Source organism: Bos taurus, chromosome 11 (assembly GCF_002263795.3).
Source record: "Bos taurus isolate L1 Dominette 01449 registration number 42190680 breed Hereford chromosome 11, ARS-UCD2.0, whole genome shotgun sequence".
In the NCBI taxonomy this organism is placed as follows: domain Eukaryota; kingdom Metazoa; phylum Chordata; class Mammalia; order Artiodactyla; family Bovidae; genus Bos; species Bos taurus.
Window position 1 is genome coordinate 37,973,419 of NC_037338.1, and position 25,768 is coordinate 37,999,186.

Here is a 25,768-nt window from a genome sequence, read left to right on the forward strand (position 1 = left end):
AACATCAGTTAAAGCTTGGTAGAGCTTCTTGACCAGTAGTGAGTGGTGAACTATACTTTCAGTAAAACAAAACTAGTTGCTCTATAATAAGACAAAAACATTTAATCATTTATATATTTTTAAATAATTTTAAAATCCTGGATCCCAAGAAGTCTTGGCTGGAACTTCTTTTTCTTCGTAACAAATAATAGCATCTCCCACTTTAAATTCTATCTTTTCTTCATCCAAACTAAGACCACAGTCCATTCCAGTTTTGACAACTGAAGTATCATCTTTATGGTGTTTCAGTGAGATTAATGAGCCTTTAGGGGAAAAAAGAAAATATAGGGTTCATATAGTCAACAAATAAGTATCCAGCAAGTACTGTTGTCTGCTACAACAGCAGACTACAAGGAAAATTACACAGGTTTTATACTTCTTCCACGTTACATGATGGGGCTAAATACCAAGGAAAAGGGTAGAAAAGTTACGTGGCTGTAGTAATCTTCCTTTTTAAAGGTAACACTGCAAGGGATGGGGTGGTTCTCAGGACTTGGATGAGCTAAACCAGGATGACACTGCAGGCAAAGGTGGTTAGAGGATGGAAATAAGTAGACATGGCTCAAAGGGCTTCCCAGGTGGCCCTAGTTAAGAACCTGCCTGCCTGGTGCAGGATATAAGACATGGGTTCAGTCCCTGGGTCTGGGAGATCCCCTGGAGAAGGGCATGGCAACCCACTCCAGTATTCTTGCTGAAAAACTGGACAGTCTGGTGGGCCTTAGTCTGCAGGGTCACAAACAGCCGGACACAACTGAAGCAACTTAGCACACATGGCTGGAAAGGTAGTTTGGGGTCAAGGTAAAGGTAGTTTTAGAACCTTAGAAAATTAAGACGGGAACTAACAATCCTGTGGGAATCATTGGGACCGGAGGCCAGATACGAGTTAGCAAGAGGTGACCTGAGCTAAGACTAGGGTAGAGAAAGACCTCAGATGGTAACCCGCAATCAGGTTTTTAGTGACTGGATATGAAAGAAACAGTTTTATGTTGCTTACCCTTCCAAATAACATGTCCATTGCGGATTAACTTAAATTTTTTTTGCTTTTCTATCTGTCCCTTTTGGACTCTGCAGCCAGCCACAGGAACTTTTTTCTTCCCTTCTGTTATAGAGAAGGTAGCTAGTATAGAAGCCTCACCTTTAGGAAGACAAGAACGTTAAGTATACTGAAAACAGAAATTCTGACAAATACATAATTTCTGACATTCTGCACAGCAAAAATTAAAGGCGTGAGGAAAAAATACAAACTGTGGTAAAGAAGTCTCGATTTTCTCTGATTCCACCACTTATTTTCCTGGCCAATATTAGAAATAAAAGCATAAAAATCCTTGGAAATGTACTTACCAAAAGAATTTGGAAAGGTACTTACCAAAAGAATGAACAAAAGAAACATGTTTACTGTTTTGGCTGAATAAAATGCAGAAGATGCTAATAGTTGATTGTAAATTGAGTGTAATTTCTGTCTACTTCGTGAAAAGCTAGTTCTCAGTCATCCTTCAGTTTCTCAACTGGATCATCTTATTAAGCTCACCACTGGTAGATTATACACACTTAAGAGTACTAAATCTCTGATTCAACTCAGTTTTTTTACTGACTGAAATTTGAAACATTCGAATACGACATGGTATCACACACTAGAATGTACTAGTTTTCTAGGGTTAGTGCTATTTGGTGTTCACTTCCTCCTAGAAATCCGCATGACTTTTCTAAATTGCTCTTACCACAAGAACGTAATAAATCTCTGTGTGATCATGTTTAGCAGGTCAGAAGAGCCTAAAATAAATCTGCATCGTGGACCAAAAATGAAAATACTGAGTCTCATCATGAGCAAACAGACAAATCCAAATTAAAGTACATTTAACAAAGTCACTGGCCTATGCTGCTGCTGCTGCTGGTGCTGAGTCGCTTCAGTCGTGACTCTGTGCACCCCCATAGACGGCAGCCCACCAGGCTCCCCCGTCCCTGGGATTCTCCAGGCAAGAGCACTGGATGCCATTTCCTTCTCCAATGCGTGAAAAGTGAAAGTGAAGTTGCTCAGTCGTGTCCAACTCTTAGCGACCCCATGGACTGCAGCCTACCAGGCTCCTCCGTCCATGGGATTTTCCAGGCAAGAGTACTGGAGTGGGGTGCCATCGCCTTCTCCACACTGGCCTATAACACTTCAAAAATGTCAAGGTCAAAAAAAGAACAGGGAACGTCCCTGGTGGTCCAGTGGCTAAGACTCCATGCTCCCAATGCCAGGGGCCCAGGTATAATCCCTGGTCGGGGAGCTAGATCCCACATGCTGCAACCAAGACCTGGTGCAGCCAAATATTTTTTTTAAATCTGTCATCCTGGACCAGGGGAAAAATATATAGCTATAAAGTACATTATAGACACAACATGGACTGTTGACTTACAGTATTAATGTTCAGTTTCCTAATTTTGATATTTGTGGTTTTATAAAAACATCCTTGTGTTGAGAAAATAACACTGGGTAGGCCAAAATGTTCGTTTGGGTTTTTACAAACGAACTTTTTGGTCAACCCAGTATTTAGGGACAAATGAATACAATACCTCAAATTTACAATTAAATGGCCCAGGAAAAAACTGTATGGAGGAAGGGGGTGGGCTAAAGCAAATTAAACAACTGAACTGGAAGTGAGTCTGTATACTTTAGCCTTTAATCTGGCCAAAGGATATGTTAGAAAAAATAATTTTAAATATTAAATATTTAAGTTTTCTTCTCATGGTGGATTTCTCTGCCAGTTGCAGGACACAATCAATGGCTCCTTCCACAACACTATTAACCTTTATGCCTCCATCCAGTCTACTTTGTATTATGAGTTGTTTATGTCTAACTAGAGGGCACGTTCTTACTGCCTTATTGCCTTTATATCCTCACAGCCAAAGCATAACACCTTACAGAGGCCAGGTGTTTATAATTCAGATGAAATTATGCTGAACCCTTATCTACAGTAGTCATTTTTTCTAGAACACAGGATACGTGTTGGAAGAGTGAACATATTTAAACAGTGAAATACATTTCCCCTTAAACTTTGCTTGAATGTTTAGAAGTACCATTCAGTGAACACTCACCTATTGGGTGCTCTTCCACAATGCAGGGCAATCTGCTGCTCAGTTCCTCCTGCAGATCTTCAATAAGACGGTAAATGATTTTGTGAAGTTTAATTTTTACTCCTTTTTTTGCAGCCAACTGCTGGATAACATTGCCTGCATTCACATTGAAGCCGTATATAACACCTGGAAAGCATAAATAAAGTAGCACAAATATTGCATTAAACAGTCTTTCAAGCAAAAACTCAAATCTAAATTTTTTGCTTCTATGTAAGTTAAAAGCAAGTAGGGGAGAGAAATTCTATAATATTTTCTCATGAAAGCTAGTTTTCAAATTAATAAAAATATTTTATAAATTCTGTTATGTCTTACTAAACAAGGAAAATTTCTTCGATTTTTAAGTGTTCTTTATGATGTTTAATGTTCGTTTAGGAAACATTTAAAGTGCCCAAAAGGTGCAGCTGCTGCTGCTGCTAAGTCGCTTCAGTCGTGTCCGACTCTGTGCGACCCCATAGGGCAGCCCACCAGGCTCCCCTGTCCCTGGGATTCTCCAGGCAAGAACACGGGAGTGGGTTGCCATTTCCTTCTCCAATGCATGAAAGTGAAAAGTGAAAGTGAAGTCGCTCAGTTGTGTCCGGTTCTTAGCGACCCCATGGACTGCAGCCCACCAGGCTCCTCCGTCCATGGGATTCTCCAGGCAAGAGTACTGGAATGGGGTGCCATTGCCTTCTCCCAAAAGGTGCCAGGTGATACGCTAAATGTTAATTTTTACACCAGGGAAATAAAAAAAATGATTATAGCTAAAGTATTATTACATTATTTTAATAATTGTTATTAATTACAATCTTATAGCCCACAACTTTTGTGCTTTGCTCTGAAGTATTCAGCCGACCAAAAGATGTTAAAAAAACACATGACCCTTAAGCAACACAGGTGTTAGGGATGCTGATCCTCCAGACAGTTGAAAATCCAAGAGTAACTTATAGTTGGCCCTCCATATAAATGTGGTTCTTCCACATCCAAGGAGTCAGCCAACCTCAGATCTTGTAGTACTGTAATATTTAGTACTGAAAAAAATCCATGTATAAGTGGACCCACAGTTCAAAATCATGTTGTTCAAGTGTCAACTGTAGTTACTTAATTAGAAAAGGTCAAGAGTTATTTAAGAAATGAAAAAAGTACCATGGAGCTGACCATTTTACCAAAGAACAAATGGGGGAAGCAAAAGCAAAACACTTTCCTTAAACAAGTGAAAAAATTAAAGCAAATGGCTTAGTCAGGAGAAAAACACAACCACCTTGAAAATCTTGTCATTAAGAAATCGTTCAACACACCACACTATTTACATTAATAGTATAGTCAGTGCCCATAAAGGACTTTGAAATAGCCGGCATTATGGAAGACACCATTTCAGTAGTAGAGGTAACAACTAATTCTAATCAAGTTAGGTCATGAACTACCTCCTTCCTAAATGATTCACTAATTCAGTAAAATTGGTGCTTTGCCTAGATGTTAAACCTAGTCAAAGTGACAGTCATGCAGTCATGAGTCCCCATTCTGTATAACGTAAGTTTGACTTATTAATAGTCGCCTTGCTTTCGAGGTATTTAAAGCTAAAAGGAGCTTTTGATCTAAGAAAAATATAATTTATAAAATTACAAGTGAACAAAAATAGGCAGTCAAAAGTAAAAGATAACACTGAATAGGCTGACTGCAGATTTCAGGAGCATTCAAAAATCTAAGTGAAAGAGAGAACCAAGCTTGGTTTAGTTCGGGATCTGGGCGAGATGAGGTGGCAGTAATGGTACACTGGGCAAAAAAAACATCAAGAAACACTCCTGGGGCTTGAAATAGTTCCCCAAGAGTTCAGTACAACAATGACCAGTGGGGCTGTGCCTGCAGTACTGCACATCCTGTGCAGGATGCAATCGCTAGCTGGGACTGGACTGCCAACAGGAAGGGGAATGCGGATGGGGAGTAAATGTCAGGTGTCAGCAGCCCAGCAAAAAAGACAAAAGTGAAAGGTTCAGAGTGTGTTCTAGGGAACACAGTTAAACAGGAAATGGGAAACTTACCATGAAATGTTTCAGCAAGGTTGACATCATTTTCACTAATATCACCCACACCGAAATGTACCAAATCTAGTTCACACTCATGTGAAGCATCATAGGTATCCATAACGTTCAAAATGGCTTCAACAGAACCATCAACATCACCTAAATGCAGCGAAAGTTTAAAAATACTGATGTTAGGAGTTAGGAATTAACAGACTCAAAATTGTAATAATCTATTTAAAGCAGTAACTAGAATGGCATTTATCATGGAATATATTCTTATTTAGGTTTAGCGTGATAAATACCTTCTTAGGTGAACAAAGTATAATGAACCAGATATACATTTACAGCAAAAGTCACAAGAAAATTGTTGAAGGAAATCTCCCTCAGTGGAGGCGGGCGAAAAGGGTGAAGAGGGTCAAAAGGAACAAAATTCCAGCTATAAAATAAATACATAATGGGATGTAATATACAGCACAGTGACTATAGTTAATAATACTGCACTGCTTATTTGAAAGCTGCTAACAGAGCAAATCTTAAAAGTGTTCAAGAAAAATTTTATAACTATGTATTAGTGAGAGATGCTAACTAGATTTACTATGGTGGTCATTTCACCATATATTCAAATACTGAATCATTATGAAAATGTTACATGTCAATTATATCTCAGCTTTTAAAAATTCCCTTCCAAAATACTGAAATCATTTCAGCTTATGGCCCAAATTAATAAGAGAATGACAAAATATGAAAAAATGACAAAAAATGAGTTGTAAAATAAAATCTTTTAAAAGTCACCTTTAACAATTACAGGAAGCACATTTGAATCTCTTTCTAGTTTCTCTTTCGGCTTTAAGGGCTGCTGCTGTCTTTTTTCTCTGTACTTTATATATGACCTCTCCTTCCAGTGCACAGTGCCATACTTCTCGCGGTCTTTCCGATGTGCTTCTTGGTGTTCCTTTCGCTTTTCTTCTATTAATTTTAAATCCTCTTTATTTTTCTCCTGTTCTTGCTCATACTTTCTCCAGTCAACAACTTCACGTGCCCTTGGCTTTACAGGGGGAGAAAGGGAATTACTTAACAGAAACCAATAACTGCTGGTTTTTTCCTCCACTATAAAATTAGCTTAACTCATATATGAAACCACCAATTAAAACTTTAATATGGAGGCTTTGTGTAAATTTGAAATTATTTAAAAATCCAATCTCAAACTGCTAAAAATTCTACAGCCAAACTCTAAAATGACATCACTGGCCACTCACACATGTTATAGTACTGGATTAACATTACTTATTTTGTACTGTAACATTATAGACTGACATTTTAAATCACTATATCATATTCTACATTATAGGAATTAAGCTTAATATACCTCAGATTCTACTTCAAGAATTTCATCTCCTGCAGAAGGGAGGTCTCTCCAGCCTATGATTCCCACTGGCATGCTAGGATAGGCCTCATTGACTGCTCTGCCATTTTCATCAAACATTAAGCGTACTTTTGCCCAACTCTTTCCAGCAACCAGAATGGAGCCTTTTCTCAAAGTTCCTCTTTGAATTATAGCTGTAGTAACAGGACTAATATGAAAATAAAAGCATATATTCTTAATGCCATAATCAGGATGTAATAGCACTTTCTCAAGTAAAGATACCTTTAAGAGATTACAAAATATTTATTAATATGAACAAACAGGGTTAATTCCATCACTTCTTAACTTCTCAAATAATTTTTCATACTATTTTCTGTTCAGTTGCTCATTCGTGTCCAACTCTTTGTGACCCCATGGATTGCAGCATGCCAGGCTTCCCCTTCCTTCACCATCTCCCAGAGTTTCCTCATACTCATGTCCACTGAATCAGTGATGCCACCCAACCATCTCATCCAATGTCGCTCCCTTTTCCTCCTGCCTTCAACCTATTCAATTTTCATACTATAAAAGCATTTTTCATAATTGTAACCTAAGTGTCCATTAATGGAAGAATCAATAAAGAACATGCAGTATATACATATAATGCAGTAATATATAACCTTGAAAAAGAAAAAAAAATCCTGTTGCATGCTAGAATATGGGTGAACCTCCTAAATGAACATTATGCTAAGTGAAATGAGTTAGTCAAAAAGGACAATATTATATGATTCCACTCATACAAAATATCTGAAGCACTGAAAAGCACAGAAACACTACTGAAAGGTGTTGCCAAAGGGTGGGGGAAGGGAAAGGGGAAATTAACACTATATGGGAATAGTTTGTTTCGCAAGATGAGAGTTCTAGAGATCTGTTGCACAACAATATGAATATACTTAAGACTACTGAACTGTACATTTAAAAACGGTTAAGATGGTTATTTAATATTATGTACCTTTTACCACAATTTAAAAAAAGAAGAAAACACACAAAAATATTTCTTGTAAGGTTATGGTGGTGAAGGGTGCAGATAGCTGAGTATTTTGACAAAATCCTAATCCTCTTTCTATAACTAATAAGTTAAGCAGTGAAAAGACCTCTTCTGCTAATAAGGAGGGAAATTAAAGATGAGAACACTATTCCAACAATCTTACTATATATTAATGGGTAAGGACATAAAGGATTTAGAAACCCCAAAATGCAACAATTGCTATTTCATTCTAATTTATGTTAGCCTATAAGATTTTACCAATTCAACTAAGTCAGTGGGGAAAAAAACAAAAATCAAACAAACTGAACTACTAAGTCACCCAAATAAGACTACTAAATGTGTACACATAGTTGCTATGGTCTCTTGATAACTGCATGTTGGGTTCTGTGTGGCAGTGCAATAAAAACCTTTTAAAAACAAATGCTTTGAAAATACTGTTCATGTATTAACCATAATATGCAATCCATATAATAATATATGGTTATATAATCAGGTCACAAAAACAATGAAATAAAATTATTAGAACGTATGCATTTTAACAGACCTACCCTCTTCCTTTGTCTGTGAAAGATTCTATTACTGTTCCTTCAACTGCACCAGTAGGGTCTGCTTTCAATTCCAACATTTCTGCAAGAGCAATAGTTGCCTCTGCCAAAGCCATCATGTTTTCACCCTTAAAAACAAACAAAAAGGAGTTGTTAATATACATTAATAAATATTATCTGTAAATGTAAATACCAGGATCAGAAAGTCAAACAATCCCTGACAGCGATACTTTTCTCTTTAAGCATAAAAAACAGAAATTAACCTATAAGAAGGAAGGAAAGAAGGATGGAAGGGAGGGAGAGAGGAAAGGAAGGAAGAAAAGAGAGACGCAAGAAAAATCTGACCCTGGGACAGATCTTGCAAGGAGCGGTGGCTGTATTATTTTTCAAAGAATAGGTACTAGTGCTTGTCAATACCCTTTTATAAACATGCTTCTTTCACCCTCATTCCTTAGTTTCCACAGATGAGTTTTCTTCCTCTCACTTACTTTACAATGCTACTTTACATTTGAAGTTCTAGTCAATTAAATAAGCTTTCACTGATTTCATTTTGATCACTCAAGAATTCAATGAAATACTACTTATTAAATAAATGAGGAGACAAAGCACTGACTAGACCCAGGCTATAAGCTACACTCTACTCAGCTGTGCAACCTTGAAAATCACTTCACCTCTCTGCATTCGTTGTCGTTGTTCAGTCACGCAGTCGTGTCCAATTCTTTGTGACCCCATGGACTTGACTGCAGCTCGCCCGGCTCCTCTGTCCATGGGATTCTCCAGGCAAGAACACTGGAGTGGGTGTACATTTCCTTCTCCACTCTCTGAACTGCCTTTCCTCAATTGTAAATTGAAAGGGCTAGATTAGATGACTCTTTCACCTTTAATGATCTCTGTTTATTGTGCTTTCTAAGGCTCCAAGATCATGTAGCTGATTAACTAGTGATGCAATTGGAATTGATGAGCAAAAGTTTTCCATTGTCCATGTCAGCTAAGAGACTGCTCACAGTTGTTACAAAGTGTGAAACAATAGAGACAACCTTAACAAAACTAACTAAACAATCTGCTTAGTTCAGTGGCTAAACACTCTGCTTAGTTCAGTCGCTCAGTCATGTCCGACTCTTTGCGACCCCATGAATCACAGCACGCCAAGACTCCCTGTCCATCACAAACTCCCGGAGTTCACCCAAACTCATGTGCATCGAGTCGGTGATGCCATCCAGCCATCTCACCCTCTGTCATCCCTTTCTCCTCCTGCCGCCAATCCCTCCCGGCATCAGGGTCTTTTCCAATGAGTCAGTTCTTCACACGAGGTGGCCAAAGTATTGTAGTTTCAGCCTCAGCATCAGTTCTTCCAATGAACACCCAGGACTGGTCTCGTTTACCCATCTACTTAATCCCTAGTATTTATTTCAGTTTACAAAATGCTGCTCTGAAAAGCAGAGTTGGGGTTGTTTCTTTGCATGTAAAGTCCCCTATTCCATCTTGGAAAAGAAGGCCTCATCTTACTGCCCTGCTACTCTCTTACCTCCACCCCCCAGGAATCATATCTGCCATGCGTTCAAATTCATGTAAGCAGAGTCACATCTATCTATTCACTTATCTGATGGTCTCTAGGCAGAAAAAGCAGTCATGTCTTCAAATGTTCTCTTCTTGCCATCCAGTTTTCAGAGTGGAGTAAAAATCAAGGTACAGTAGAAAGATAAAAAAGTAAGGTGGCATTTTATGAGTTTCAGAAAAAAAGAGGCAGTTTTATTATTAATGGAGGCATAACTTCTAATCATCTTAGAGGAATAAATTTAGGAAAAGTAAAGATAAAATGAGACTTAACTGGAGGAAAGTGGCCAAATAAAGTAAAATTTCTTCAGTGAATGATCAGAAGGAAAAAAGTCCATATTATGAGTAAACCATGGAATATGGTCAGAATGAACAAAAAAGAAAATTGTTACTTAGTAGCTACCTGTAGAAGACAAGAGAATTGGAAAGTGCTGTCACAAAACAGGTACTGAGTTTCTTTGGTGTTTTTTTATCCAGAAAAGAATAACTGGTAATTTAATGGGCTTCCCTGGTGGCTCAGTGGTAAAGTATCTGCCTGCCAATGCAGGAGACAAGGGTTCGGTCCCTGATTAGGAAGATCTCACATGCCAAGGAGCAACTAAGCCGGTGCGCCCTAACTACTGAACCTGTGCTCCAGAGCCCGGGAACAGCAACAAGAGAAGTCACTGCCGTGAGAAGCCGTCATATCGCAACTAGAAAGTAACCCCTGCTTGCCAAAACTATAAAAGCCTGAGCAGCAATGAAGATCCAGCACAGAAAAAATAAAATAAACAGATAAATAAAATTATTTTAAAAAGAATAATTGGTAATGAAAAGAAAATGGAATTCATCACAAATAACACTATAAAACTTATAGTTAACTCATAGAAGCATTGGATCAATCAATAACAGAATGAATCCAAATATTATAACACTGTATTAGTAAAAAGTTTTATTTGTTAAATCTCTCTTAAGTGCCGTAAGACCTAGTCTATAACTTTTCACTTAAAAACAGGCACTTTTTTATTACCAACCAAATTTCTGCTTAAAATAAGTCTTTAGCCTACTATTATCCTATCTATCCCTACAACATTTACCACTTACTCTCCTCATTCTAAGTATCTCATAGTAAGTAAAGCACACTTTAAGCCTGATTCTCGTGGACTGGTGACTGACCTTTCTGAGACTAATTTCTAATCTGCCAAACCAGGATAAAGGCACCAGCTTTACTGAGTACTGAGAGAATTTTTAAATGATGACAGAAATTCTGTGGGTCAAAATGTTCTTGAGCTACAAGGCACTCTGTGCACTTCATGCAGCACTCTTATCTGGACACACCTGTACTCACCGTGAGTGCAGAGACGTGCACTGCTTGAACATCACCTCCATAATCCTCACATACCACATCGTATGCTAGCAGTTCTTTCTTCACTTTCTCAGGATCCGCCTCAGCTTTGTCGCATTTGTTTATGGCAAGGACAATAGGAACTGAAAGAAACAGAGTTAAGAGTGCAAATGATGGCACTTCAACTCCAGGTATTCACATCAAAACACAAAATTTTCTGGCTTTCTCTTGACTCAGTGACTGTATTTATCTAACAAAAGACCCACTTTAGACCCACCCTACCCTGCTTTCTACACATGAAGGATTCCAGATAAGAGATGTCAAAACAGCAAGTGTAAGATTCTGAATTAAGACTAGACAATTAACGATGATTAAAAAACAAAACCACAACAGTGTTAAGGGCAGAGAAAGGCCTATCCTTAGACCTGAAAGCAGGATCAGCAACTACACTAGAGATAACTTCCAGAAAAAAAGATCAAGAGAAGACTCTAATCCAACTCTACCACCAGATCACCCTTTCATGGGTCATCGCCTTATCGTGGTGAAGGGGCTTGTGTAACTCAATGAAGCAATGCAGGGCCACCCAAGATGGACAGGTCACAGTGGAGCGTTCTGACAAAACATGATCCGCTGGAGGAGGGAATGGCAAACCACTGCAGTATTCTTGCCTGGAGAACCCCATGAACAGTATGAAAAGACAAAAAGATATGACACTGAAAGTGAGCTCCACAGAACAGAAGGTGCCCAATAGGCTACTGGGGAAGAGCAGAGGACAGTTACTCCAGAAAGAATGAAGCAGCTGGGCCAAAGCAGAAATGACTCTCAGTTGTGGATGTGTCTGGTGATATAAGTAAAATCTGATGTTGTAAAGAACAGTATTGCATAGGAACCTGGAATGTTAGGTCCATGAATCAAAGTAAATTGGAGGTGGTCAAGCAGGAGATGGTAAGAGTAAACATCAATATCTTAGGAATCAGTGAACTAAAGTGGACGGGAATGGAAGAATTTAATTCAGAGGACCACTAAATCTACTACTGTGAGCAAGAAGCTCATAGAAGAAATGGAGAAGCCCTCATAATCAACAAGAATCTGAAATGCAGTACTTGGGTGCAATCTCAAAAATGACAGAATGATCTTATTTTATTTCCGAGACAAACCATTCAATTTCACAGTAATCCAAATCTATGCCCCAACCACCTATGCCAAAAGAGCTGAAGTTGATCAGTTCTATGAAGACCTACAAGACCTCCTAGAACTAACACCAAAAAAGGTGTCCTATTTATCATAAAAATTGGAATGCAAAAGTAGGATATCAACAGACACCTGGAGTAACAGGCAAGTTTGGCCTTGGAGTACAAAATGAAGCAGGGTAAAGGCTAACAGAATTCTGACAAAAGAATGCACTGGTTATAGCAAACAATCTTTTTCAACAACACTAGAGACATCTTTACGTCCAGACATCCGCAAATGGTCAATACAGAAATAAGACTGATTACATTCTTTGCAGATGAAGACAGAGAAGCTTTAAACAGTCATCAAAAACAAGACCTGGACCTGACTGTGGCTCAGATCATCAGCTCCTCAGAGAACATTCAGACTTAAACTAACCGCAGGGAAAACCACTAGGCCAGTCAAGTACAACCTAAATCAAATCTTCTATCAATATACAGTGGAGGTGATGAATAGATTCAAGGGATTAGATCTAGTAAACAGAGTGCCTGAAGAACTATGGACATACTGTAATACTGGACATATTGTAATACTGTACAGGAGGCAGTGAACAAAATCATTCCAAAGAAAAAGAAACGCAAGAAGGCAAAGTGGTTGTCTGAGGAGGCCTTACAAATAGCTGAGGAAATAAGCAAAAAGCAACAGAGAAAGGGAAAGGTACACCCAACTGAACGCACAGTTTCAAAAAATAACAAGGAGTTGTTCAGTGAACAATGCAAAGAAATAAGAGGAAAACAACAGAAGGGGAGGGAAAGACTAGAGATCTCTTCAAGAAAACTGGAAATATCAAAGGAACCCATCTAAGACGGGTATAAGATAGGACAGAAATGGTAAAGACCCAATAGAAGCAGAAGAGATCGAGAAGAGATGGCAAGAATACACAGAACTGTACAAAAAATTCTTAATGAACTGGATAACCAAGATGGTGTGGTCACTCACCCAGAGCCAGACATTCTGGAGTGTGAAGTCAAGTGGGCCTTAGGAAGCACTGCTGCCAATAAAGCTAGTGGAGAGATGGAATTTCAGCAGAGCCATTGCAAATCCTAAAAGGTGATGCTGTTAAGGTGCTGCATTCAATATGTTAGCAAATTTGGAAAACCAAGCAATGGCCTCACAACTGGAAAAGGTCAATCTTCATCCCAGTTCCCAAGAAGGGCAACACTAAAGAATGTTCAAACAATCAGACAATTGCACACATCTCCTATACTAGTAAGGTTATACTCAAAATCCTTCAAGCTAGGCTTCAGCAGTATGTGAACCAAGAACTTCCCAATGTTCAAGGTGGGTTTAGAAAAGGCAGAGAAACCAGAGATCAATTACCAACATTTGCTGGATCATAGAGAAAGCAAGGGAACTCCAGAAAAACATCTACCTTTGTTTCATTGACTACACTAAAGCTTCTGACAGTGTGGATCACAACAAACTGTGGAAAACTCTTAAGGAGATGGGAATAACAGACCGCCTTACCTGTCTCTGGAGAAGGAAATGGCAACCCACTCCAGTATTCTTGCCTGGAGAATTCCATGGACAGAGGAGCCTGGTGGGCTACAGTCCATGGGGTCAAAAAGAGTAGGACATGACTGAGTGACTAACACACACTTTACCTGTCTTCTGAGAAACCTGTATGCAGGTCAAGCAGCAGCAGTTAGAACCTCATTTGGAACAAATGACTGGTTCAAAATTGAAAGGAGTATAAGACTGTATATTGTCACCCTGTTTATTTAACTTGTATGCAGAGTACACCATGAGAAATGCTGAGCTGGATGAGTTACAAGCCAGAATCAAGATTGCTGGAAGAAGTATCAACAGCCTCAGACATGCAGATGATACCATCCTAATGGCAGAAAGTGAAGATGTCTTGATGAAGGTAAAAGAAGCAAGTGAAAAAGCTGGTTTAAAACTCAACGTTCAAAAAACTAAGATAATGTCATCCAGTCCCATCACTTCATAGCAAATAGAAAAGGGAAAATGTGCATGCAGTGAGACTTCCTCTTCTTAGGCTCTAAAATCACTGCAGATGGTGACTGCAGCTATGAAATTAGAAAATGATTGCTTCTTGGCAGGAAAGCTATCACAAACCTAGACAGTGTATTAAAAAGTAAAGATATCACTTTGCCAACAGAGGTCTGTATAGTCAAGGCAATGGTCTTTCCAGTAGTCATGTATGGATGTAAGAGTCGGATCATAAAGATAGCAGAGTGCCAAAGAATTGATGCTTTTTAGCTGTATATTGTCACCCTGCTTATTTAACTTATATGCAGAGTACATCATGAGAAATGCTGGGCTGGAAGAAGCACAAGCTGGAATCAAGATTACCAGGAGAAATATCAATCACCTTAGATATGCAGATGACACCACCCTTATGGCAGAAAGAGAAGAGGAACTAAAAAGCCTCTTGATGAAAGTAAAAGAGGAGAGTGAAAAAGTTGGCTTAAAGCTCAACATTCAGAAAACGAAGATCATGGCATCTGGTCCCGTCACTGCATGGGAAATAGATGGGGAAACAGTGGAAACAGTGTCAGACTTTATTTTGGGGGGCTCCAAAATCACTGCAGATAGTGACTGCAGCCATGAAATTAAAAGACACTTACCCTTTGGAAGGAAAGTTATGACCAACCTAGACAGCATATTGAAAAGCAGAGATATTACTTTGCCAACAAAGGTCCGTCTAGCCAAGGCTATGGCTTTTCCAGTGGTCATGTATGGATATGAGAGCTGGACTGTGAAGAAAGCTGATGCTTTTGAACTGTGGTGTTGGAGAAGACTCTTGAGAGTCCCTTGGACTGCAAGGAGATCCAACCAGTCCATCTTAAAGGAGATCAGTCCTGGGTGTTCATTGGAAGGACTGATGCTGAAGCTGAAACTCCAGTACTTTGGCCACCTTATGCGAAGAGTTGACTCACTGGAAAAGACCCTGATGCTGGGAGGGATTGGGGGCAGGAGGAGAAGGGGACAACAGAGGATGAGATGGCTGGATGGCATCACTGACTCGATGGATGTGAATTTGAGTGAACTGCAGGAGTTAGTGATGGACAGGGAGGCCCGGCATGCTGTGATTCATGGGGTGGCAAAGAGTCGGACACGACTGACTGACTGAACTGAACTGAACTGAATTGTGGTGCTGGAGAAGACTCTTGAGAGTCCCATGGGCAGCAAGGAGATCAAACCAGTCAATCCCAAAGGAAATCAACCCTGAATACTCACTGGAAAGACTAATGTTGAAGCTGAAGCTCCAATACTTTGGCCAACTGATGCAGTCAAGTCATTGCAAAAGACCCTGATGCTTGGAAAGACTGAAGACAGAAGGAGAAGAGGGTGACAGAAGATGAGATGGTTGGATGGCATCACTGCTTCAATGGACATGAACTTGGACAAACTCTGGGAAATGGTGAGGAACAGGAAGTCCTGGCATGCTACAGTCCATGGGGTCACAAAGAGTTGAATACGACTTGGCAACTGAACAACAACCACCACCACTAGATCATCCGCCTCTTCTTTTCAGAAGCTTTTAACTCACTGTTAAAACCCAACATCTCACTAAGGGCTAAGGGTCATTATTGTAAACTTCCTTTCAGGATTTACAGCAACTCTTTCTTCATACACTTAGCTCAGTGACTGACACATAATAGAGTCTCAATAAATGTGTACTTAATGAATGAATCAAATAATCTAATCATCTACTTGTCATTACCAAATATACCCTCTCATTAGAGAACTCACACAAAATACAGATAATTCTCTGGTTAGGTTTCACCAAGTCTACAATGTTCTCAGTTATCAAAGGAACAGAAATTGAGAACAGACACAAAAGAGCTATGCAATCCACAACCTACTTTAGGAAAAAGTACATTCTATATTGACGAGCTGGTACTTAACAGACACCGAGAGAACAGGTACAGGAAGGCTGATATAAGGAATTTATCCTGTCTCAACCAACTGCTTTGTTATGGGATCCCTGACAGATTTCACACTCATATTTGTTACATTCCTTAGGATCATTAAGAACATAGCCCATTCCACAAAAGCAACTTTGAGAAATTAAAAATTAACAAGAGAAACACAGAAGCTAGAAGACTGGATTCCAAATGCAGACATGATGCAAATTTACTGTAATTGGGAGAAGTTCCTGCCACCTTCTAGGTCTTAGTTTTCCTCTTTATGAGATGAAAAATAAAAAACTGGACTAGATCAATGACTGTCAACCTTTCTTTTTAAACTTGCCAACAAACCTAAGGGAACATGACGCACTCTGTCAGGTACATTTTCTCAAGACAACAGTACTTTCTCAGTGAAAGTAAGGTCATTTCAGAATAAGAATGAATGTACAAAATATATGTGTGGTGTTTACTATTACAATTTTTAAATGGACAAAAAAGGAAGAAGATAGCCAAGTGATTTCCAAAAGTTTCAATTTTATACCTTTGACCAAATAAAAACTTATTTAAAGCAGATGAGGGAAAAGTCTCTTTTTAGAGAAGAATTCAGAATATCACTGTTTGGAACTCCTAATGAATTTAGTCAATGGATACATAGGGGTTTATTATTCTAGGCTTATTTTTTATATCTGTTTTAAATTTCATTGATAAAAATCTTTTCAAAAGTCATTTGAGACTGTTAAAATTGTTATACCATGCCAAGTAAGTAAACAGTAGAGCAAGGACTATATTTGTGGTCACAAGTTCCAAGTTGAATCCTGCTACACTCTTCTTAGTAGATAATGTCTTTAGCAAAACAATTCAACTTTCTTTGAGCCTTACCTGTTAAACAGGTATAATAATCCTGGAATTCCCAAGAAGACTAAATGAGCAACATGTAAAAACAGTAACTCTATTTAGTAGATCCTTTAAGGAAAAAAGCAACTTCCTTCCTCATACAGGAAGTGAACCACACAGTACCGTGAGCATCTTTGGCATGCTGAATGGATTCTACAGTTTGTTTCATCACTCCATCATCTGCAGCTACCACCAATATAACAATGTCAGTGACCTGAGTGCCTCTGGCTCGCATTGCTGAGAAAGCAGCATGTCCTGGAGTATCAAGAAAGGTTATCTTTTCCCCAGAGGGCAAAGAGACTGTGGAAACAGAAATACAAGATCACTAAGGACTCAAATAAGAACATACATGACCTTATCAACACAATTAATAATTCTTCAAAATAATTTTATTATTTCCATTAATCTTAATTAGAACAATACAGATCATCAATCCACAATGAAGTGGTAACGTACCAGTGAGACCTTTAGAGTTTCTTTTTACGTAATCATTTCAAACTATTCCTATTTCTAGACTATAATATAAATGTATAACAGTATACATATAATATAAATACCAACTGAAATTTAGAGGAAAAAACAGACTGATAGTTGTATAGGCAGCCACTCCTACATTAGCAAACAAGAGCTGCACAACTGCTTTGAGCAACAAGTAACTTAGTACACAGTTAGAAGCTCAGGATTTGAGTCCAATAGCGTTGGGTTTAAATCCTGGCTTTGCCACTTTACTAGCTGTGTACTTTGAAGCAAGTAGCTTAACCTAAACAAGTCTCAGCCTCTTTACATGTATATAGAACTACTAATACCTACCTCACGATGCTGTTGTGAAGATAAAAAAGATAAAGCATACAAGGTTCTCAGAATACAGCTGGGCACATGCTAAGTGTTCAGCAAATGACAGCTGTTATTTAATTACGAGTGGTAACACTATCCCAACCTAGTATTGAAGAGTCTTAGGCTCATTGGTCGCAAAGAGTCGGACACGACTGAGCGACTGAACTGAACTGAATTGAAGAATGGGCTAGAATAAAAAAGGTATAATTTTCGTCTTATACTACATACAAAATAACCTTTACCAGCCACCTGCTGTACATTTCATCTAATGGCTTTAAGCTTTAGCCTTTCTTTTACTTTAAATTTGTATACTTATACTATGATACCTGGTTTAAGAAAATAATATGTGGGGTTCCCAAGCACATTGTAAAGTGATTTGTGTTCATACCAAGAAAGGCACCAATGTGCTGAGTGATGCCTCCAGCTTCCATTGCTGCCACTTGAGTTTTTCGCAGTTTGTCAAGTAACGTCGTTTTCCCATGATCAACATGGCCCATTATAGTAACAACTGGGGACCTTGGGATTAATAAAGCTGGATCTGCCTGGGGCCTACAATTAACAGCAAAGGAGTTTCATTTCTTAAATATCAGATACACTTTATAGCCTATGAACTGATTTGCAGTTACCTCTGTGCACTACCTTTAACAACAAAACCCAACATACACCTCTGATTAGATACGACTATTTTCCTCTTCTATGCATACCAGTGACTTACGATAATATATACAATGACTGCCCACCTGCTGTTGGCATCTTAATAACAATGAGCAGAACTGAATGAAATTTTAAAATTCAGGATCAGTACACATAAATCAGAAAACTAAGAAAAATAACCCTTAGAGTTTTATAATAACCTGAAAATACACTTTTTGATGCTTTAAGTACTTTGAATAAAAGGTTAACATATACTCACAGATCATTTTAATTGCAAAAGAAATTTTAAGTCAAATCTTTCCATTAAAAAGTGTGAAAAAAAAAAACCAATGTTGTCTCCTTCCCCCAATTTACAGTTAAATTTTACCTTTTGACAGCATCTTTATTTTCTCTGACTTTGTCTTGTTTTAATTTGCTCCATTTTAACTTCATTCCTGACTTCTTTATCACTTCTTTGATCCAGACTTCATCTAAACGTGAGTGTGTTTCTAGTGAATCTATGTCAATAGCAGTGTTCATTAAAGATTCATATACACAGTCTGGGTGAAACAAGATAAAACCTTTTAGGATCATGAATTAAACACAACTAAAAAAAAAAAAAAATCCCAGATGCTGCAACTAAAGATCCTGCATGCCATAACCAAGACGTGGAGCGGCCAAATAAATTATTTTTTTAAGTTGCATTGTTACTACACTGTATTGTAATTATTGTACTGTATAGTCATTACTACAAATATTTTTTTGCCTGTACTACACTACAAATATTGTCAAAATGAGTGCAAGAAGAAAATTTGAAAATTACAGATAAACAAAGGGAAAGTAAATGAGTATAAACAGTCTCTCAGTCCAAAAACATCCTTTGGACTTATTCTAATAGCCCACAAGACTTCTGAGAAAGAAAGTTTCATTCAAATTTTTAAAAAATCTTTCCCACTTTTATTAAAACAAAATCTTGGAGAACTATATTTGGCAAAGAGCCAAGAAACTAATTAGGAACTGTCACCTAAAGTGAAAAATATTGGAATTACTTAACATCTTTTTAAACCACCAGTCTAATTTTCATCCTTAAATACCTGAATCTCACTGCAAATAAAATACCAGGTATTCCATGTTTATAGGAAAATGTTTCCCTATTTTTCCTGTAAAATTATCTGGCTCACCTATGTCTTTTTCCATTGCTCTGGCCAACTCCTCAACAGTCATTCCAAGCCACACCTCCACCTCCTTTTTAGATTTTGTTGAAGGTAATGGAGATTTCTGTGATCTTTTTTCCTATTAAATATTCAGAATGCATAAGGAAGAAGGAAGAAAAAACTTTGAGATTTATTCTGGAATATATACCACAGTCTTGGCTCCTAGTTCTACCAACTCTCCCATAAGTAGTCAAACCTCAGACTAAAATTTAAAATCTTGCATTCTTAATTCACTGTTATATACTGATGTAAGTCATCAAATTCATCAATATCACTAGACAGCTAACTAGAACCTCCCTTCCTCACAAAGATTGATTGCCTGGAGTATAACATTAAGGCATAAAGATTTCATAAATGACAAAATACTCAAAATGAACTTCTACTCATCAGTCTAGGAACTTTCATTTCAGACCAAATAACAGAGAAATCTCTAAATACCTTCTTTGTCACCAGAAGCCTACGTTGAGATAATGCAGCCCTGAGGAGTGCATCTGTTTGCCAGGGTCGGGTGTATAGCTGAGCTGTGTGCACTGCATAAGCAGATGAAAACATGTGCCTCCACTGTGCCAACATTCTTCTTTGACACAGGCTGTGCAGCTGCCTACAAATAGTGTGAAACCGTAGCAAGTTCTCCAACTTCAGTATCTTCCGGTTCATGTTTCTCCTAAGAAAAAAAGTTGTAAAAGAATATTGTGGTCAATATTGAAATCAAGTTAGGAAACATTAATAGGATATGTACTGCACGAAAAGCGCTGTGCTCGTGTTTCAACAATGAGTAAAACTGGGTTCCCACAGTGAGCGAGCTCACAGTCCAGTCAGAGAGATGGGATGTCGTACCAAGTATTCTCTAGATATTAACTATTACTATTAGTATTCTTATGATTTTGTATGTCAGTAACACTGACATACAATAACTTATAAGGGCTCTTTTTTTCTTGAAACATCAAGTAACCAAATAATAACTAGAGTGATTTTTTAACACAAATTTGAACTCATCAACTCTTTGCTAAACATCCTTTGTGGGGGCTGGAAGGGAATTATCCCCAGTTTAATATACAACTTCAAAACATGCTATATAAGGGCTCATTATCTGCCTTCTGTTAGTCTCTCACTTCATCTCTTACAATCTTATATTTCCCTCACGCCTACCTCCCCAATTTTTGTTGCTCTATCCCACATATAATCTCTGATGGTCGTCATCTAATCTTTGAACCTTTGCATATGCTTCCTCTACTTGGAAGTGTCTTTTCAACCCTAACATTTTCTGTTCTTCCATAGCTGTTTCCCAAAAATGGATGTAACAGAGTGGGAAGAAGGCATCCAATAAATGCCTATTGAATAACGTTTTTTGATCACTCTTGTTTTTTGTAAGATTTATTTATTTTTGCCTGTGCTGGTCTATGTTGCTGCTCATGGGCTGGCTCTAGTTGTAATGAGTGGTGGCTACTCTCTAGTTGAGGTGCACAGGCTTCTCAATGTGGCGGCTTCTCTCACTGCAGAGCACAGCTTCTAGGCACAAGGGTTTCTGCAGCTGCATCACGTGAGATCTGTAGTTGTGACTGGGGAGCTCTAGAACACTGGCCCAGTAGTTGCAATGCATGGGCCTAGGTGCTCCTCGGCATGTGGAATCATCCCGGACCAGGGATCAAACCTGTGTCTGCAGTAGCAGTAGGATTCTTAACCATGAAACCAACAGGGAAGCCCCTGAATACTACTCTTCAGAAGAAACAAGAGTTTATTGAGAAACTCACAATCAAACTCAACAGTATAGCTCAGAACTCAGTAGTACAGTCTTTTCCTCCTTGAGTCGTCTATTTCTTCTGATAACAAGACTGCATTTCTACAGTGTTGTTTTTTTTTTTTTTTTTCAGTGTTTAAAGCAAGGAGCAACTAAAAGAACATAAGAAGTACTACTTTTCTCCTTGGCAAACATTTCCTTAGCACCATCTTCTAGGGACTGCATTTGAGGTTGTTGATTCAAAGTTTAAGAAGCCAGAGTCACTTCCTCTGGAGTTCACTGTCTCTAAAATGTTTCAGTATAATGATTCTTAAACACCTCAAGAAAGGCACATTTAAACAATCTTATTTGGGTACATTTCCCTGAAGGATGAAGTAGAGCGCTCAGGAAGCAAAGAATTTCTCGGGCGGGTGACGGGGTGGGGAGTAGATTGTTTTTTTTTTTTTTTTTTAAATGAGTCTAAAACCAGAGTTAACAAGGACACGAATTAATGCAGTGGTAGGAAAGATCCTTCATGGAGATTAACCAAAGCACAGATATTTCACTGAGGCAGATATTCGAAATACACATGGCGGGGGTAGGGGGGGCGGCAATAAACCAAATACCCAAACTGGAAGGAAAACTCGCCACTTATTCCAAGCCTCTCGTTTTATAGAAAAGGAAAATGGAGTCCAGAGAGCTCAAAAAGCCTTCTCCAAAGTCATACCGCTAATTGCTGACAGTCAGGACTAGAACCCAAGCTTTCTGACTCCCAATTCCGGCGTTCCTTTGCCGCTAGGATATTCTTATTATGAAACCTGAAAAAAAAGATGTTGGAAGTAATGTAGGTGCGTTGGTCCAAACATCTGAATGAAACAGTTGAAAACCTTGGACTTCATGTGCAAATGCAAGGTAAAAAGAAGTCACTATACAAGAACGACGGATCTAAGGTAGCTTCACCTGGAACCCGAGCCCCATAAGCCTTGAATACAGCGGAGGCGGGGGACTGGGGAACACCTGCCGCGGCGCTCAGGGAAAGGAAGCAGCCCTCTGCTTCCGGCTGGATAACTCCTTCATCATGCCTAAAGCAGGGTCGCGCACGGATTAGGTGCATCATGGAAAGGCTCCCGAATGCGCAATGTTCATCATCTGTGCCGCTGACACTTTAGGCCAAATACAATACACGCCACCCAGTACGACCCGGCTAAGGGACCCACCCCTCGGCCCCTCACCTAGCTCCTACCTAGGACCCAGGACTCCGGGATTCTGAAGGGGGCGGAGATCACCTTCCGGACCGGCAGGACAGTCCATCAGCCAGTCCGTCCCTGAAACGGTCCCTCTCCGGCTTCCGTTGCCGCCGGAAGAGGCTCTATTCGGAATTCAGAAGTCCCTACTTCGGAACAGCAGTTGTAACCTTTGTCGAAGCCGTACCCACGTTGCTGTGCGTGGATGAATAATCGCTTTTACAAATCACTTCCCTTCCTAGAAAGTAAATTACTGCAACTCTGGGGCCGTGAGTGGCCTCCGTGAGTACGCTCAAGGGAAAGTTAAACGGGGAAATGTGGGAGAAATAAGTCCTTAAAACACATAACTTCCAAAAAGGGGGAAATGCAAGGGACGGCGGTGATAGAGTTAGTGATGAGGAAGGAGCGCTTTCTCTTTTAAAAGTCGCCTCCTGTGGGTGGCATTTGAAGTGGTAAAGCTAGAGTGGGCCCCCATCCCAGTTCATCCCCAGCTGTGTACTCGGGGACCTTATGTAAACTCCCTGTGCTGCAGTTTTGCAATATGGTAATAATACTGGAGTGGGTAGCCATCCATTCCCTTCTTTAAGGGATCTTTCTGACCCAGAGATCGCACCTGGGTCTCCTGCATTGCAGACAGATTCTTTACCGACTAAGCCACCAGGGAAGCCCTGGTAATGGTGGTGGTTTCGTCCCTAAGTCGTGTCCAACTCTTGGAACCCTGTGGACTGTAGCCTGCCAGGCTCCTCTGTCTACGGGATTCTCAAGCAAGAATACTGGAGTGGGTTGCCATTTCCTTCTCCAAGAGATATTCCCGACCCGGATGTTAAACTCAGGTCTCCTGCATTGCAAGCATTTTTTTTACCAACTGAACTATGAGGGAAGCCCCATGGTAATAATAGTAACTGCTTAGTAAGATAGCAGTAGCAGGAAGGTTCATAAAGTAGCTGGTTCAGAAGGGTTTGCTGTTGTGGTTATTAGCTGCCTCCCAGAACATTTCCACACCTTGACTGGACGTTGTATTCTGGCTTGTCACCTTGACCTCAACCGCCACTATTCTCAAGAGTCTTAAGTATTGTTTTATTTCTGTCCTCAAGGTCTAACACTACCTTGGGCTAATGATGTAGGTATAGAAGAGTTTCTTACTGTTACCTGCTTTCTCCCTCCCTAGTGTGGACTCCTAACTCATGCCCCATCCCCTTTGTTTTTGTCTCCCCAGTGTCACCACAAAGATGTGTAGGCAGTGTTGCTGAATGATTGAGTGGAAACCGCTGTCTGGAAAATCTATTTAATGAACCTAACACACTTGAAAACTACTGAAGTGTGTTTCAGTTTGCATCATTTTACTTACCTTTCACACTCACTGAAGTGCAATTTCTGTAAGAAATTCTTTGCTCTCTCTGCCTTGCCAATTAGTTAAGAAGTAGAAATTGATTGGGAGAACATCAAAGTAATGGTCATATCATTCTCCCTGATATTAAAGTGAAAATAACCAATACGTTTCTGATCATGAAGATATGCATACTAATGTGGAAAATTCAAGCAGTACACCAAAACATAGAAATTGGAAGGAGCAAGGAAGGAAGGAAATGAGAAAGGAAATAGAATGAGGGCAGTTAAATAGGCACCAACCTGAAAAAGTCAAAGCTGGAAACTTCTGAACAACGAAATAATGGAGTTATTAGACTATAGCTCAAAATAACAAATGAGGGACAGGGAGAAATCCTCCTTATAGAATAATTCCATGTTTATTAACTTCAACTATGAGTTAAAGCTTAGTTCCCACCTCCAATCCCTTGGGTGTGGCCTGGACTTAATGACTTGCTTCCAAAGAACAGAATATGGAAAGGAAAAATAGTACCTTCATAACAGAGAAATCTGGCAGACACCACCTTAACCAACTGATCAAGGTAAACATCAGTAATGTCATGTTGATATCACATACCCCCTGAAATGATGTGATAAGGACACTACATCTCTGTAATATTTGTCCCCAAAACCCAAAACCGTACTACAATCATGGGGGAAACATCAGACAACCAAAATTAAAGAGCATTCTACAAAATATCTGAGCAGAATTCTTCAAAGTTGTCAAGGGCATGAAAAAGAAAGACAAGGAAAGTATGACAGATCTGAAGAATAAGGAAACGTAATGACTGAATACAATGTGGGGTCCTGTATAGAGTCCAGGAACACAAAAGCACACTAGTGGAAAACCTTGTGAAATCTAAATAAAATCTGTAGTTAATTGTAATACCTCAGTGTTAATTTCTTAATTGTCACAAACATATCACAATATGTTAACATTAGAGGAAACTGAGTGAAGGACAGTCAGGAACTATCTACTATCTTTGCAAATTAAAATTTATTTGAAAAAACAATTTTGAAAATTTTTTGATTTTGACACTCAACTTGCAGGATCTTAGCTCCCAAACCACAGACCAAACCCAAGACCCCTGCAGTGAAAGCCCAGAGTCCCAACCACTGGATCACCAGGGAATTACCTAAAAAGATTTCTTTATAAATTTTCCCCCTTTGTAAAACAGTTCAGTCACCTGCATTTATCAGATGCTACCCTCTCCTGGGCTTCCTTGGTGGCTCAGTGGCAAAAAATCCGCCTGCCAATGCAGCAGACATGGGTTTGATCCCTGGGTTGGGAAGATTCCCTGGAGAAGGAAATGGCAACCCACTCCAGTATTCTTGCCTGGAAAATCCCACGAACAGAGGAGCCTGGCAGGCTACACTCCATAGGGTCACAAAGAGAAGGACATGACTTAGCGACTAAACCCCTCTCCCAGCATCATGACATTTCATATTCAAGTTCTCTGACTAGACGTCTAGCTCAAGTTCATGATGATAATTTTGATTTAATGTCTGATGTTCTTTCTAATGTAAATTTGAGACTGTATTTACTTTAAGAAGAAGGGACCATGCAAAGGATAGCATTTCTTTTCTATTTAATTCAATGCTGACATGTATGTTTGATAAATAAATATGCATGAACTTGGGTCAGGATAGTTTCTAAACAGTGATATAAGGTTCTTTTACCATAGACAGATTTAGCTCCATTTTATAATAAAAATCCTTGGTTGTAAGACTTGTTTGGAGCAGGATACCTGGTCATCACACCACAGGTAGACTGTAATTAGGGCTTCCCTGGTGGT

At 39.2% G+C, this 25,768-nt stretch overlaps 1 protein-coding gene and 1 long non-coding RNA gene across 5 annotated transcripts; one reads left to right on the forward strand and one right to left on the reverse strand.

Annotated features, from left to right (window-relative positions):
• Nucleotides 1-80: 80 nt before the first annotated feature.
• Nucleotides 81-22,686, reverse strand: MTIF2 (mitochondrial translational initiation factor 2). 4 transcript variants are annotated; one of them, XM_024998288.2, is made up of 15 exons: nucleotides 22,324-22,631; nucleotides 22,091-22,181; nucleotides 20,085-20,310; nucleotides 19,614-19,725; nucleotides 18,821-18,992; nucleotides 18,188-18,348; nucleotides 17,089-17,265; nucleotides 10,967-11,106; nucleotides 8,089-8,213; nucleotides 6,517-6,721; nucleotides 5,943-6,195; nucleotides 5,169-5,309; nucleotides 3,115-3,279; nucleotides 1,034-1,174; nucleotides 81-302 (listed from the first exon to the last, which is right to left on the reverse strand). In XM_024998288.2, exons 3-15 carry the CDS (start codon nucleotides 20,301-20,303, stop codon nucleotides 130-132), a joined length of 2,184 nt encoding a protein of 727 aa, XP_024854056.1. In that variant the 5' UTR covers nucleotides 20,304-20,310; nucleotides 22,091-22,181; nucleotides 22,324-22,631; the 3' UTR covers nucleotides 81-129.
• A 6-nt stretch (nucleotides 22,687-22,692) lies between these two features.
• Nucleotides 22,693-24,220, forward strand: LOC132346575 (uncharacterized). The gene is made up of 2 exons (XR_009496426.1): nucleotides 22,693-22,804; nucleotides 23,824-24,220. It is a non-coding gene; the product is annotated as an uncharacterized lncRNA (long non-coding RNA).
• Nucleotides 24,221-25,768: the final 1,548 nt, after the last annotated feature.

What these genes read in the sequence shown, in the direction of transcription:
- MTIF2 (XM_005212547.5), bottom strand. Translation starts at nt 22,674, where the DNA reads ATGGACTGTCCTGCCGGTCCGGAAGGTGATCTCCGCCCCCTTCAGAAT. An exon ending in GGCTTCTGGTGACAAAGAAG is followed by an intron (nt 19,726 to 20,084) that starts GTATTTAGAGAT and finishes AATATTTAATAG; the next exon opens with GAAAAAAGATCACAGAAATC. An exon ending in TGCACGTCTCTGCACTCACG is followed by an intron (nt 8,214 to 10,966) that starts GTGAGTACAGGT and finishes TTTGTTTTTAAG; the next exon opens with GGTGAAAACATGATGGCTTT.